Below are 16214 nucleotides of genomic sequence, written 5' to 3' on the forward strand. Positions count from 1 at the left end.
TGGCCATCTCCATTTCCCCTCTCTCCTCCCCAGATTGCTAGAATCTCCCCTTCCTCCACGTTGCCAGCATATCTCCTTCTCCTCACTGCACACCCCCCCCCCCCCAGATTACCAGATCTCTTCTTCCCCTCTAACCCCCTCTCTCACCTAGCTGCCCTTCCCTACCTTCCCACACCTAGCATCCCCCTGTCCTTCCTTTAACTGCTTCTGGGCCACTGCCAATTTTCCACCTCCTCCCATGCCAGCCCCAATTTAAGAAGACTGTGCTGTGCAGCCGCTCCTGTAAGTATAGGCCCCCCCTTTGACAGGCAGTCTGCCTCAGAGAGAGGCAGGACACAGTGGTACTTTGGTGTAAGCCTTTACTTACAGGGCCTATACAGTGCTGACCGTTTTAACTCAGGGAAGGCGCAGGAAGCGGCAGGGGGTAGCAGCAGCAGTCCTGGCAGGAGTAAAGGCTTTTGCTGAAACAACTCCCAAACTCTGCCGCCTGTCACGTCCCCTACTGTGACTCTGGCGGTCCTCACAGGTGGCATGGTGTTCCTGCCGCCAGAGTGGGTGCATCATGTTGGAGCTTCTGGGGTCCCCGCTGTCTATAGCAGCACAGCGCGTCAGGGTTTCCTGGGCAGCGTGGCTCTGAATGCTCCATTCCGCCCCCCTGCCCCACAGAGACTGGCTGTCCCCACAGCTTGCCTCCTTGCTACTCCTCTCTTGTCGCTCCTGCCTATTGGCTACTTCCTTTCCTGTTTGCTTCTCTCCTATTGGGCAGTTTGTTGTCTTTCCTCCTCCTCCCTACCCTATGGCTGCTCTCCCTTTCTCTGCTGGCTTTTGGTGACATCAGACACCAGCACTATTTCAGCTGATCTTCCTATTCCCCTTGTTGCTTTGGCTTCTACTCTGGTAGGTTGCTCTAGTGTTGTTGTGTGTTGTTTCCTTTTGACCTTTGTCTCTGGCCTCTGCTTGCTGACCAGAGTGGACCTTGACTACTCTCTGTGCCTGCTGCCTGCCTGTTGACATTGCCTGTTCCTGGATTACTCCTCTGCCTGCCTACTAACTTTGCCTGTACCAGGATCATTCTCTTGCCTGCTGCCTGCCTGGCCGATACGTTCACCACCCCGCTTCCAGCTCCATCTCGTAAGTCCTGCAGGCCGCCCGCACCTAGGGGCTCAACCTCTGAGGAATAGCGGTCAACGCAGGTGAAACCCGGGGTTGTCTGGCTGCCAAGCAGAACCTGGTTCGAGTACCGGGCTCAGCAGTGCTCTACTTGGTACAAGAACTCACAAGTCTGACACTTTATCATGTAAGAATTTAAGTGAGGGAACAAAACTTTATCAGTTTTTGCAGGTGTTCTCCATGAGGAGGGTGTGTGGGTTGCTCTGTAGGGTACTGGATTGGTACTGTTCACTGAACTTATGTAACAACATAAAGAACAATCCCAGTTACTAAGCTTGAGCACAGCACATTCTCCTTTATTGTTTTCTGTTATTGTTGTACTGTTTAGAGTACTGGGTGAGGCTATTCCTCTTAAGCTGTTTCTATTTTGTGCTGTTTCTATGTTCATTTGGGAAATTTCAATAAAAATGCAAAAAAACAAAAATTGACAGTAATGTCAGTCTGCAAGTCTGTCAAGTCATTGGCCACTCTGCTAACAGGGCCGAGGAGACTGGGCCGGGCCCGGGGCACGGCCACCGCCCTCCACCCGCCCCATCCGTCCACCACCGGGCCGGGCCCCCCTGAATTCAAATCATAGCACCTCACCTCGACCTCGCTCCGTGTGAAAGAAGCGCAGCAGCGGCAGTCTGCAGATAGCCTCCCTCTGGGTCTTCCCTCCCTGTGTCCTGCCCTCGCGCAAGTTACGTCAGATGAGGGCGGGACACATGGAGGGAAGGCCAGACAGACCAGCAACTCACTTTACATAGGCAACCAAACAGTATTCATATATTTACAGTAATGAGTTTTTTGTTACTGGTCTTAAACTAACAGGTTACATAGTAGTAAAAGGCTGTGTAATCTAGTTCTCCCTATCCCTCAAATACATTTTGATATTTTTAACAGTAATAGGAAGGATTTGTTGCTAAAATAACATCTTAAGTCAGTCTTATAAATAGGAACTAAAAGCAAAAAAACCACACTGGACAACACAAGTTCAATAATTAACTGGCAGCCAATGCATCAGTTTCACAATGGTGTTTAAAAGTACAAGACTAATAAATCTGTCTGTTCTACCTAACGTGCCCCAAAACACTATGAACATATCTTAATTCCTAAGTGATGTGCTGCTGGCACTTCTCATTTCACACATGCAGCTAAACCAGTTTGGCTTGTTAAACCTTCACTATGTTCCATCAAGAACCTTTCATCACAGAACTATCACAAGAGAAAAGGTGTGGATAAATGCTTATATGAATATGAGCATTAACATTCTTATAAAAAAAGGACTATACAAATACCCTTCTGTGAAAGTATATTTTTGTTATGTCATTGTATGATGGCAGAAGAAATGGACAGATTTAATTGGACATTCAAAATATAGCTGTGAAAGGGAAGCACTGCTAGGTGATTTAATATGCCAGTTGTTGATCGGGGTATCCCTACTGCGGGGTCTTTAGAAGCAGCAAGATCCTGGATTCTCTACAAGGGGAACTATTCCAGCAGTTGGTCATGGAACTCATGTGGGTTGGGGCCACACTGGACTTAAGTGCTTACTAATGGGGAGAGTGTTTCTGATGTTATAGTAGGTGATCATCTGGCATCCGGGGATCACCAGATGGTGTGGTTTAATATCAAGATAGGTGTACAGAGGGTTCATTCAAATGTGAAGGTTCTAGACTTCAAAAATACAAACTTTGTTCAGATGGGGGATTACTCAAGGAATTGTCTGGATGGGAACATCTGGAAAAAGTTGGAAAGCAGAGGGCAAAACTGAAAGGAGCTATTGTAAGGGCAACAAACCTTTTTGTAAGGAAAGTAAATAAAAGAAAAGGAAAAGGAGGCTGCTTTGGTTCTCAAAAGTAAGGCAACAATATCTGGAAAAGCTATGAGAAGCAGACAGAGTAGTCAGAAAAGGAAGATGCAAATGGAAGAAAAATAGCCATACAGTAAAATGGGGGGGGGTGGGGGGGGGGGGGAGACAAGATTCTTTTACATATGTTAGTGATGGCAGAAAATGCAAAGTTGAATTGTGAGACTCAAAGGTGAAGTAGATATGCAGAAGCCGATAAAATAAGACGGAATCTAATATAATAAAACGCACCGTGAACGTTCTGAAGACAACGTTCTGAAGTCACTCAAACATTACTTGAAGGGTTCGTGGATTCGTGGTGTGAAGCCAGCCAGGCTGCCAGTCGTCTCTGCCCCGCCTCGCATCAAACGTCATGACGTCGAGGGCAAACGTCATGACGTCGAGAGCGGAAAAAAAAAACAAACAAAGCGCAGCGTCAGGGAAGAAGGCGGCGCTCCCGACGTCTCTAGCCTTCCCTTCGCTGTGTTCCGCCTTCTTCTGACGTCAAGGATGACGTCAGAAGAAGGCGGAACACAGCGAAGGGAAGGCTAGACGCGGGAGCGCCGCCTCCTTCCCTAACGCTGCGCTGCCGGAACCGCCGCCACGGAGGTAATTAAAAAAAAAAAAAAGGATGTTGGGGGACAGAAGAGGGTGGGCAGTTGAACAATGGTGAGCGGGAGGACAGAGGAGAAACGACAGCAAGGATTGTGAAGGGGGGGAAGAAGAGGGCGGGACAGGCTGGGACAATGGGAGACAGAAGAGCATGGATGCGAGGGGGGATCATGTGAAGGGAGAGAGAGGGGGATTGCTGGAAAAGGATGAATGGAGGGGGCAGGGGACAGAGAAGCATGGATGGGCCTGGATTGAGATGGCAGGGCTCAGGGAGAGAGGGGAATTGCTGGAAATGGATGAATGGAGGGGGCAGGGAACAGAGGAGCATGGATGGGCATGGATTGGGAGGGCAGGGCTCAGGGAGAAAGGGGAATTGCTGGATAGGGATGAATGGAGGGGACAGATGGGCATGGATGGATATGGATTGCAGGACAGGCCTCAGGGAGAGAGGGAATTGCTGGATAGGGATGAATGGAGGGAACAGATGGGCATGGATGGATATGGATTGCAGGACAGGCCTCAGGGAGAGAGGGGAATTGCTGGATAGGGATGAATGGAGGGGGCAGGTGACAGGAGCATGGATGGGCATGGATTGGGAGGGCAGGGCTCAGGGAGAGAGGGGAATTGCTGTATAGGGATGAATGGAGGGGGCAGGTGACAGAGGAGCATGGATGGCATGGATTGGGAGGGCAGGGCTCAGGGAGAGAGGGGAATTGCTGGAAAAAGGATGAATGGAGGGGCAGGGGACAGATGGGCATGGATTGGGAGGGCAAGGCTCACACTCTCTCTCTCATATACAATGTCTTTCTGACTCTCACTCTCACACACTCTGTCTCACAATGTATCATATTCACTCTCTATGTGCCACACAGTCACTCACACACTCGCTTAGTCTCATACACTCACTCTCACAGAGAATCTGTGTCTCACACAAACACACACACACACTCTCTCACACTGTGTCTCACATACACACTTGCACACACTCTCATTCTCACACACACACACTCTCACAAACACACTGACACCCAGACTCACTCTCTCTCTCACACACACACACTTTCACTCTGTCTCTCACACAGTCACTCTCACATACACTCTCCCAAACATACACACTCCGAGGAAAAACCTTGCTAGCGCCCGTTTCATTTGTGTCAGAAACGGGCCTTTTTACTAGTTGCTTAATATTTCTGTTCTGTGTTTACAGCTTAAGGGCTGCATCAGGACCGCAAAAGGCAAACACAAATAGGAATGGAGTCCCTGAACGATTTTAGAAGACTGTGTTCGTGAGAAGCTGGCTAAACTAAAAGTGGACAAAGCGGATGGGGCCAGATGGCATATATCCAAGGGTACTGAAGAAACTTAGGGAAGTTCTAGCGGCTCCGCTGGCTGACCTTTTCAATGCTTCTCTGGAGTTGGGAGTGGTCTCGATGTGGTCCCTTCTCCACAAAGTGGAAGTAAGGAAGAGGCTGGGAACTACAGGCTGATAAGTCTGACTTCTGTGGTAAGCAAATTAATGGAAACGCTTTTAAAACAGAGAATAGTAAAGTTTTTGGAATCCAATGGATTAAAGGACCCGAGGCAACATGGTTTGACTAGAGGCAGGTCTTGTCAGAGAAATCTGATTAATTCTTTGACGTGGTGACTACAGAGTTGGATCGAGGGAGAGCGCTAGATGTGCTATATTTATATTTTAGCAAAGCCCAAACAATTCTGCACAGATGACTAATAAATAAACTGAGTGCCCTCGGTATAGGCCCTAAAGTGACTGACTGCGTTAGGAACTGGTTGAGTGGAAGGCAACAGAGCGTAGTAGTAAACAGAGTTCATTCTGAGGAAAAAGCATGTTACTAGTGGTGTGCTGCAAGGTTCAGTTCTTGGGCCGGTTCTTTTGAACATATTGCTGAAGGGCTGTCTGGTAGGTTTGACTCTGGCAGACACTCCTGATGGTGTGGATAACATGAGGAAGGACTTAGCGAAGCTACAGGAATGGTCTGGAATTTGGCAGCTAAGTTTTCATGCTAAAAAATGCAGGGTCATGCATTTGGGCTGCAAAAACCTGAGGGAACAGTACAGTTTAGGGGGTGAAGAGCTTCTGTGCACGAAAGAGGAGTGGGACTTGGGTGTGATCATATGTGATGACCTTAATGTGGCCAAACGGGTAGAAAAGGTGACGGCAACAGCTAGAGGACGCTTGGTGCAATAGGGGACAGGAATGGCCCCTGTATAAGACCTCATTTAGAATACTGTATACAATTCTGGAGACCGTACCTTCAAAACGATATAAACAGGATAGAGTTGGTCCAGAGGGTGGCTACTAAATGGTCAGTGGTCTTCGTCATAAAGCATATGGGGACAGACCTTAAAGATCTCAAGATGTATACTTTGGAAGGAAGACAAGAGAGGGGATATATGATAGAGACATTTAAATACTTACACGGCCCTAAATGCAGAGGAAGGCGAGTCTCTTTCAAATGAAAGGAAACTCTGGAACGAAGGGCATAGGAGGAAAATGAAAGGAGATAGACTAAGAAGTAACCTGAGGAATACTCTTCACAGAAAGCGTGGTGAATTCGTGGAACGGTCTCCAGTGGAAGAGGTGGAGACCACAACAGTATCTGAATTCAACAGAGCTTGGGACAGTACATAGGATCTCTAAGGGAGTGACAGGGACAGCCCATCAAGAATTATGGGTATTTTTTTTTTTTACAAAGCTGCCAGTAGAAAGTGGCCTTAGCGCATCCTTAAGGGTTTTTCCTGTACACTAAGGCCCTTGTGACTTTGAGCAACTCACTTAAACCTCCATTGCCCCAGGTACAAAAATAAGTATCTGTATATATGTAATATCACTTTAATTGCTAACCACAGAAAGGCGCTATATCAATCCCATCCCCTGCCCTTTAAATATTCTGTGTAAGTTCATATTATAAAACTTTATTGTGATCCACGTTAGCCATTGAGGAAAAAAATGAGTAAATCTGAAGTAATAAATAAAATACAATCTACATATATTACTTTTTAATCTATCCAGAACATACCCCAAGAACGCCCTTTCTTAAACGAGGGCAGGTTCCAGACAATTTATAAAATAACTCCGATGTGTGTCGATGGCCACACCAATGCCTATTTGTCTTTACAAAATATTAAGGGTAGACCAGCAGAAATTGTAGCTAGATTGACACCGAGGATGTGTGTGCATGTTTGGAGTGGGCATAAATGTAGTATGTAAAGCCTACGAGTAAATCACGACTCACCCACACTCTGCCCTCAGAACATGTCTACCTGCGGGCTGCTTAAAACTAAACGCTTTCTTGTCACTAAGCATATTTTTATTTGCATAACCCCTGCAATAATTTTACAAAGGTGCATATGCATAAAAACCCTTATAAAATAACTTCCATAGAGGACAAGTTTATAAAGGTTTTTCCACATTTAAAACCTGTTTTACATACTCAAATGTCTTTTATAAATTGTGTGGTGGTACACATTGAACTTGAAATTGTGGGGTTTAAACGTCAAATAAATAAATAAACACACACACACATATAAGTGAAGGCAAGAGACACGTAGTTATAGGAGCATCGCATGCAGGCATTCCCAGGTTGTGTAGTTTGGACAGAGTTGGTCAATTACAACATAGTAGATGATGGCAGATAAAGACCTGTACAGTCCATCCAGCTGCCCAACAAGATAAATTCATCAAACATCATTTTATACTTATTTTTTTTGTTTCAGGTTCTTTGTTCAAACCTTCAAATAATATATTTATGGTCTATTAGTCCTAATTTTGTACATAAAGAAATATATGATGTTTCTGAAATTTCAGGACTGGAGTAAAGATGCAACACAACAACAAAGGGACATGTGAAGTGAAGTGATTTCAAAATCCCTGGTGTCCCAGTAGACCCCACACCCTGTACCCTTATTATGCAACTCCACAAAATATTCCTGGTGGCTCAAATAGGCCCATGCCCTCCTTGACCTCTCCAACTTGGGGTTCAGAAGCAGGAGTGATGCTCACTTGCTCTTGTCTCTAGCACCATTAACTTCCAAAACTGGCAGTGCCTCAACCCTAGCAGTGTACCAAGATGCACTGCTAAGGATCAGTCAGCCAAATAAGGGAAAGTGCTACAGGTCAGGTGCCACCATTTTGGAAGATGGTGGCAGGAAGAAGAGGCCACCACTGGATGCCTCCTTGGGACCAGGTATTATTGCTCCATGGAGGAGGGAGTGATGCCACCGCCTCAGAGACTCTATTGAGTTAGCTATTCTTTTGATGTGCCAAATGTGATGACATGACTGCCAGCAACTTAAGATAATGTCTCAAAATGAAACTTGGGTCTTGAATTGCATCTTACATTATAATTTGATAATTTCCTGCTGCTTCTCTTGATAGAACCTTTAAAGTGTTAAGTGTACTTTTATTGAGATTTATCACATTTATGATTAGCTTTTAAGCGTTACACTCCTTTCAATAGATTACTGTGAGAAGATGGTGTTACCTGAATAGGACAAGTGAGGTATAAAAGGCAACAGATTTACTCATGTAGTTTTTATATGGTACCCTGTCCATGATGTCTCTTATTAAAATACAATGCAATAACATTATACAAATGGAAAGGAACATAACACATCAGCACAACAAAACCAAGCACCCAAATGAGTGAGCAGGCAAGTCTTGAAAAGGCAAGCTTTTCAACCTGAACTGATGGAGCATCTGGGAAGTCAGAAGGAAGCTATTACAGAGAAAATGTGCTGGAAAAATAAGGCAGGAAAGTGGAAGGAGTCAAAATTAGGAACAGACAAAAATTTGTTTGTAATTTTTTTTCTTGTTTTTTTTCCCATGTAGGAATGATGTCATCAACAGTATACACTCTTTACACAGAGTACGCCTTCTGAAACAGTACACCTTCTTCTCCTGAAAGAGTGCACATGCACACACTACACATGTACATACACTACGAAGATTGTGCCTTCTTCATACAACATAGTGTGAATTCTTTAAGCGTGAGCGCTATCATCAGCGAATGACATTTTGATGCAAAGAGCTCATGCCTGGTAAAAAATATAGTAAGAGGAGGTGACAACAGAGATGAAAGGTCAACAAAGAACAGGTTTTGTGAATACTATGAAGGTGGTACTGATGAACAGGGAACGAGTAGGATCAAGACAGAAAACAAGACTCTTGAGAAAGGAATAAAGCTGAAAGAAAATACAACAGTTGCCAATAAATATAAAGAGAGAAAAGGATTCCAGCCCTGGAAGAGGCAAGCACACATACAGGTGGTCAGTGATAGGCCTGCAGAGGCCTGGCCTGGACATGCCTGGGTGGCCTTCTAGTCACTGCATTTCCTAAGGACCTATTTTTGAGGTTGATGAATTTGAAAGGCGGGTCAAGGAGGGAAAGCACCATATTTTGCCACTGTTGGAAAATTATGTACATCTCTAATTCTTACTGATTAACTTTTTTAAGATCTTCCCCTATTTTCTGATATTGGCTGCTGAGTTTCCCATCCTCCTTCCATAACAGCGATACTCACTCTCTTGGAAGCATTCTGTGTCTGTACAGTACGACTGGGATTGTCTCAACTGAAATGATCAAAAAGATAACCACAGGTTAAAAGGATAGGACCAAGCAACAAAAATCAAATACTGTATGACTAATCTGCAAAGCCCATGTAAAATGTTAGCTTGATTATAAGGAGTCTAATCCTGAGATCTTACAAGCTTTAGCCTATGCACAGAATGGAACTGTGGGGTCTCTGTGTTCCATTGCTTGGCCTTCTTGCTTAGTGTGTTGTACAGGAAGCAGAACCCTAATGCTGATCAAGATCGAAACCCAAGGAGAAGACCAGGTCTGCCAAAAGGAACAAAGTTAGGATACTGTAAAATCTAGTTCATTATTATTTTAATATAATCAAAAATGATGTTTTGGTGGATTTCAACAGTCCTAGAAATAAAAAAAGGATGGATGTGCACACAGGAATCTGTAAGAAAGGGATGAATGTTCTACCTTTTCTGCCATGTGTGCACATTTACATTCAGTTTTTAATATACTGACAGCCTATAGCTAATATAAGATACTTCCTGCTTGGTCTGTAGGCCTTTACATTCATACAATAAGTTAAATGTTACATGTGACCTCCTTCTCTCTAGTCCCTTGAGAGCTGCTTTGCATATACCTAAGCCGTCAATTCTAGACACCCTAACCCTGTGGGGAGAGTACTCTGCAACCTTCCCCTTACAGAGAACAACCTCCATCCTTTACTAACTCCAGCATGACTAGGCAAGGTCACAAGCCCCTCTCTCTCCACTCTGCTGCTTATCTTTAACAGGGTGTTCTCAACTAGTCCTTGTGACATATCCAGCCAGTTTACTTTTCAGGATAATCACAATGGATAGTTATTTATTATATAATACAATACAACGAGACTCACAGGAAGTCCCACAGGAGCTCTATGCGGTTTACAATAAGAAGGAACTGGGCAGTCCCAGACAGCTACAGTAACAAATTCAAACCAAACAAATATAACCTAACTTGTACCATTACTCACTAAAACATCTTAAAAAGACATGTTTTAAGAGGTTTCCTGAATAATCTATATTGAGTGATTGTTTCTGATTTTCAAAGGAAGAATATTCCACCATTTAGCCGACTGAGAGAGAAAAAACCCATTAAACACAGTGTTACAAGCACTCCTTTAGGACTTTGGGAAGTGCAACAGCAGTGGTAACCTGTTAGACAAAGTTTTTTTTTTTTTAGAATAAAATTTACAAGATTAGACAAAGTTCGGAGCAGATCCACATAAAATAAGAAAAGTCACAGCACACAATTTGAAAGCAATTCGGATCCTAACTGGGAGCCAATGAAGATTTACCACTGAAGGACAGGCAGACTCAAATTTAGATGATCTACAGATATGCCTGGACCACAGTACTCTGAAAAGTCTGCAAGTTCTTTAACAGGCCTTCAGATAAACCCAAAAATTAGTAATCCAACTGTGATAAAAGTAAGGATTGTGCTATTAATCTAAATATGATCTTAACCTTCATAGCTTTTTCATAGCATAAAATCCCTTTATCACACAATTTACATGTGGTCCGAAAGTTAAGTGTTCATCAAAACAACCCCGAAGATCTTTAATTGTTTTTCTAATTGAAATATAACACTATTAATAACTCAGGGCCTTGTTTACTAAGCTGCGCTAGCATTTTTAGCGCGCGCTAGCAAACAGGGCTATAAGATTACTTCTCTAAAAGGCTTAAAAGGGGTTCCTAATACTAAGAAATTATTTAATTTTAACCTAAAGACTGCGGTCCTGTCATTAAGAAAGCCAAACCATGTTCAATTTGTCTAATAATTTCTGACAAAGAAAAGGAATTATAACTAACATCATCTGCATAAATACAGGTCTGAAAACCTACACTGGTAAGTTTAATAGCTCACTGAGTGGTCCTTTTACCAAGCTGTGGGAAAAAGGTCTCTTTGCTAGTGGCGGGGGCCATTTTTCCTGTGCACCAGGGCCCTTTTCAGCGCAGCGGGTAAAAATGCCCCCAGACACACTGGCTTTGCAGAAAGAGAACTGTTACCGCATGCCATGCGGCGAGGAGTCCTTACTGCCACCCACTGAGGTGGCAATAAGGGCTCCTATGCTAACCTGGGCGGTAACTGGGCATTGTGTGCTGATGCCCAATTACAGGCAGGTTATCGTTGCACAAGCCATTTCCCATGAGTTTTCTTTTTCCCCTGGAAATGGCACGTGCTCAGGGCGTCCCGCGTTGGGCCACCAGTAGTCCCGGAAAAGTGAGCGGTAAGCCCGCGTTGGCTTACCGCCGCTCTGTAAAAGGGCCCCTGAGATATCAAAACATAAACAAAATGATAGACAGGGGCGAACCCTGTGGAACTCCACATTCCGATATCCAGGGAAAAGAAAAATTATGAGCTCTTTAACTCAGTAGGACCTATATTGAAGAAAGCCTCTGAACCATTAAAGAACAGGTCCACCTACATCATAAAAGTCCAATAATGACAATACAATTTTGTGATCCACCAGAACAAAATCGGTCGACGTGTCAAATAAATTCTATAGCCCCTGCTAATTTCCCGCTGGTTGTAGCTAATAATGAGATAACAACAGTTTATATAAGCACAATAGGAAGAAGAGAGCATCCTTAAGTATGAAATTAATTCTGCTTAATTAAGAATATTAAAATTAGATCAATATCTATCACAGATAAGGCATGATCATGATTAACAAACTCCAGTGAATTCAATAAACATGGATTCAGAGAAGCTCTGATATTTTTCTATTTTTGTTTTTTTTAAAAGTTGCTAACCTCGTTTACTGAAATAGTATGATTTTCTTCCACTAAATCAGGGAATGTAACTAGTCCAGTTGTTCCCAAACCTGGTCCTGGTGGCACCCCAGCCAGTCAGGTTTTTATGAAAGAGATCTTTATACCAAGGAGGCAGTACATGCAAATCTCTCTCCTGAATATTCATTGTGGATATTCTGAAAACCTGACTGGTTGGGGTGCCTCCAGGATCTGGTTTGGGAACCACTGAACTAGTCTATTAAGAATTTTTTTTTACAATTCAGTCTCTCATCCCCAATCGCTGAAGTGTAATAATTCAGTCTAGCTTGTTTAAGATGCCACTTATAATTGTTAACAGCTTTCCACCAGTATACTCTATCAGTCTCTAAAAAATGTTTATGCTATTTTCTCTCTAAGCTCCTACATTTCCTTTTTAAAGATAATAGCTCTGTATCCAACAAGCAGGTTGTTTTCTTTGATATCGACACTTTTCTTTCACAGGGGCAGTTTTGTCTAAAATCGACTGACTAAGCAAATTCCATTCTAAAAGGGAAAAAATTATCCTTCTCAAATTGGCTCACCACCTTTTTCAGTTGTAGCTAACATTAGTTATATATATTCAGGTACAGTAAAGTAGGTATTTCCCTGTTCTTGAAGGGCTCACAATCTAAGGAGTCCTTTTATGAAGGCACGCTAAAATCGGCTTGGGAGTAGTGTAGGCACGGGTTTTGGGTGCTCGCTAATCCATTTTTTAGCGTGCCTGTAAAAAAGGCCTTTTAAAAATTTCTGCCGAAAATGGACGTGCAGCAAAATGAAAATTGCCATGCGTACATTTTGGGTCTGACACCTTACCACCAGCCACTGACCTAGTGGTAAAGACATGTAACTGGGCGGTAATGACCTACGCGTGCCAAATGCCACTTGGCGCGCATCCAAAAATAAAATATATTTTTCAGACGCTATTATCGGACGCGTGCGAAAAATGAAATTACCACAAGAGCCACGCAGTAGTTAGGCGGTAACTCCATTTTGGCACACGATGGGCACGCATAGACGCTTACACAGCTTAGTAAAAGGGCCCCTAAATTTGTACTTGAGGGCATAGCATATCAAAAAAGATATAGTGGAATTAGAAAAGGTGCAGAAGGGCGACAAAAATGATAAATGGGATGGGACGACTTCCCTATGAGGAAAGGCTAAAGCGGCTAGGGCTCTTCAGCTTGGAGAAAAGGGGGCTGAGAGGAGATAAGACAGAGGTCTATAAAATAATGAGTGGATGGAATGGGTAGATGTGAAGCATCTGTTTACGCTTTCCAAAAATACTAGGACTAGGGGGCATGTGATGAAGCTATAATGTAGTAAACTTAAAACGAATTGGAGAAAATATTTCTTCACTCAACATGTAATTAAACTCTAGAATTCGTTGCCAGAGAATGTGGTTAAGGAGTTTAGCTTAGCGGAGTTTAAAAAAGGTTTGGACGGCTTCCTAAAGAAAAAGTCCATAGACCATTATTAAATGGACTTGGGGAGAATCCACTATTTCTGGGATTAGCAGTATATGATGTTTTGTACTTTTTTGGGATCTTGCCAGGTATTTGTGACCTGGATTGGCTACTGTTGAAAACAGGATGCTGGGCTTGATGGACCTTTGGTCTTTCCCAGTATGGCAATACTTATGTACTTATGTAAATGATTTGCCCAAGGTAACAAGGTTTTGCAGTTGGATTTGAACCAGGTTTGGCTGGTTCTCAGCCCACTGCTCTAACCAAGGAGGTTTAATAGACAGGAGACCAAATGACATCAAAATGTTGAAACCAATTAGGTTAGTCTCAATTTCCCCTTCCCTGGATAGCTGCCATCACCATACTCTCAAAACAAAGCAAGCAAACCTCTGAGCTACAGCATCCACATTGTCGCTCATTATTGTGGGTAGCATTTTTATTTAATCTCACTTATATTTCAAACATACCTGCTTGTGCAGCATATGGATGTACAAAGAGGAAGTATAATAAAGGAATAACTTTTCATTGGTAGAGCAGTAATTTGTTATAAATCATAATCAGTATGTCATTTGGCAAAGCTAGTTACAGGGACACCCTAGCACATGTTATATTCGTGCAGAGATCTTTTTTCTCCTGGTAAAGGGCCACTAAAACAGACATCATGTTATGAGAATCAGGTGCTCAACATTCAGAGTTTCTATTTATTTATTTATGATATTTATAACCCACATTAAACATGAATTAGGTTGAAACCTGGGAGCATTTAAAAATGTTTTTTCCTGTGCCTAGATCGAAAGAAAAAGATGGCATGTGCATAAGTACATAAGTATTGCCATACTGGGAAAGACCAAAGGTCCATCAAGCCCAGCATCCTGTTTCCAACAGTGGCCAATCCAGGTCACAAATACCTGGCAAGATCCCAAAAAAGTACAAAACATTCTATGCTGCTTATCCCAGAAATAGTGGATTTTCCCCAAGTCCATTTAATAATGGTCTATGGACTTTTCCTTTAGGAAGCCATCCAAACCTTTTTGAAACTCTGCTAAGCTAACCGCCTTTACCACATTCTCTGGCAACGAATTCCAGAGTTTAATTACACGTTGAGTGAAGAAATATTTTCTCCAATTTGTTTTAAATTTACTACATTGTAGCTTCATCGCATGCCCCCTAGTCCTAGTATTTTTGGAAAACGTAAACAGACGCTTCACATCTACCCATTCAACTCCACTCATTATTTTATAGACCTCTATCATATCTCCTCTCAGCCGCCTTTTCTCCAAGCTGAAGAGCCCTAGCCACTTTAGCCTTTCCTCATAGGGATGTCATCCCATCCCCTTTACCATTTTCATCGCCCTTCTCTGTACCTTTTCTAATTCCACTATATCTTTTTTGAGATGCGGCGACCAGAATTGAACACAATATTCGAGGTGTGGTCACACCATGGAGCGATACAAAGGCATTATGACATCCTCATTTTTGTTTTCCATTCCCTTCCCAACAATATCTAACATTCCATTTGCTTTCCTAGCCGCAGCAGCAAAGCAAATAGAATGTTAGGTAAATTGCTCCTTTTGTTTTGTGGATTGCAGACGTATATTATAAAAATGCACTTGATATTTTTATTACTATTATTTAAATGACAAGATATTAAATAATGAGGGCAGAGCTAACTTCATGCAGAAATCCAGAGTCAGTCTAAACGTGCCAACATTGTCCAGTTCAGCACACTATTATTAGCTGCCAAGTTCATACAAAGTTAATTATATTCACCGGAAAATAAACCTGTTGGCTCAAGCTGCCTGCTATGTGAATATTCCATCATTGTTTCATTATTGCCTCCATGTATTACATATGGGCATTTGCTTTAAGCTTTGCTTGTTTTGTTTATGTAGACTAGAGGTCTGCACGGGAACGGGGTTTGCGGGGATCCCACGGGGTCTGCGGGAATCCTGCAGGTTCCCCCCCCCCCCCCGGTCAGCGGGAGTGCTGCGGGAATGGAGCCCTGGTCAGCGGGAGTGCCGCAGGGACGGAAAGGTACATGCGGGATTCCCATGGGGATCGAGGCCGTGGCCAAAAAATCACGGCCGGCAAAAAAAAAAAAAGGCCGGCCAAAAAAAAAAAAGGCAAAAAAAAAGGCCGGCCAAAAATCGCGGCCAGCCAAAAAAAAAAAAAAAGACGCCCAAAATCCGGCAACCCGCACACAGCATGAAAAAGCCGCAGCGGGTCACGGAAAGGGGCAGCAGAAGATTCAAATTTCAAACAAAGCATGGTTACATGAAGATTCAAAAAGAATGTCTGCTGCTGGTTCGCCCCTTCTTCTTTTAGTGGGCAGAGACACCAAGCTCTCCTCCAATGAGGCGCCACTCAGAGTCAGAGAGCAGGAGAATGAAATTTCTCATCTTTTTTGCCAGCCAGTTGGACTTCGTTAATGATGTCATACTGCTGAGAACAGCAGGCTCCAGCCAGGTCCGCTACCAGTGAATAAAGGCAGACTCTGACCATGCTTAGAATCAGAGACTGTCATCAGTGCTGTAGGAGGAGAGAGAGAGGAGGTCAGCAGCACGCACCAGCACCAGGAGCACTGCAGAAGGAGGAGGACTTCTCTCAGAGGTAGCAGGAGCAGATCAGCTGTGTCACAGAGGAGAGAGGGATGGAGCAGGACTGAGAAACTGGCACTGAAGGAGAGAGAACTGGAAGGCAGCAGAAGTTCAGCAGCTTTGGTACTGTGACCAGAGCCAGACCAGAAGAGAAGGGACAGTGAGTAGTACTACTAGTGACTGTGAGTG

General features: G+C 43.5%; 1 protein-coding gene across 1 annotated transcript in view; it reads right to left on the bottom strand.

Annotated features, from left to right (window-relative positions):
* SMIM14 (small integral membrane protein 14) overlaps window positions 1-16214 on the bottom strand; it is a 122352-nt gene that overhangs the window by 62806 nt on the left and 43332 nt on the right. Inside the window, exon 4 of the mRNA XM_030192196.1 lies at window positions 9151-9199. Coding sequence (XP_030048056.1) covers window positions 9151-9199 — 49 coding nt within the window. The remainder of the gene's footprint in view (window positions 1-9150; window positions 9200-16214) is intronic.

This window comes from Microcaecilia unicolor, chromosome 2 (assembly GCF_901765095.1).
Source record: "Microcaecilia unicolor chromosome 2, aMicUni1.1, whole genome shotgun sequence".
Classification (NCBI taxonomy): Eukaryota; Metazoa; Chordata; class Amphibia; order Gymnophiona; family Siphonopidae; genus Microcaecilia; species Microcaecilia unicolor.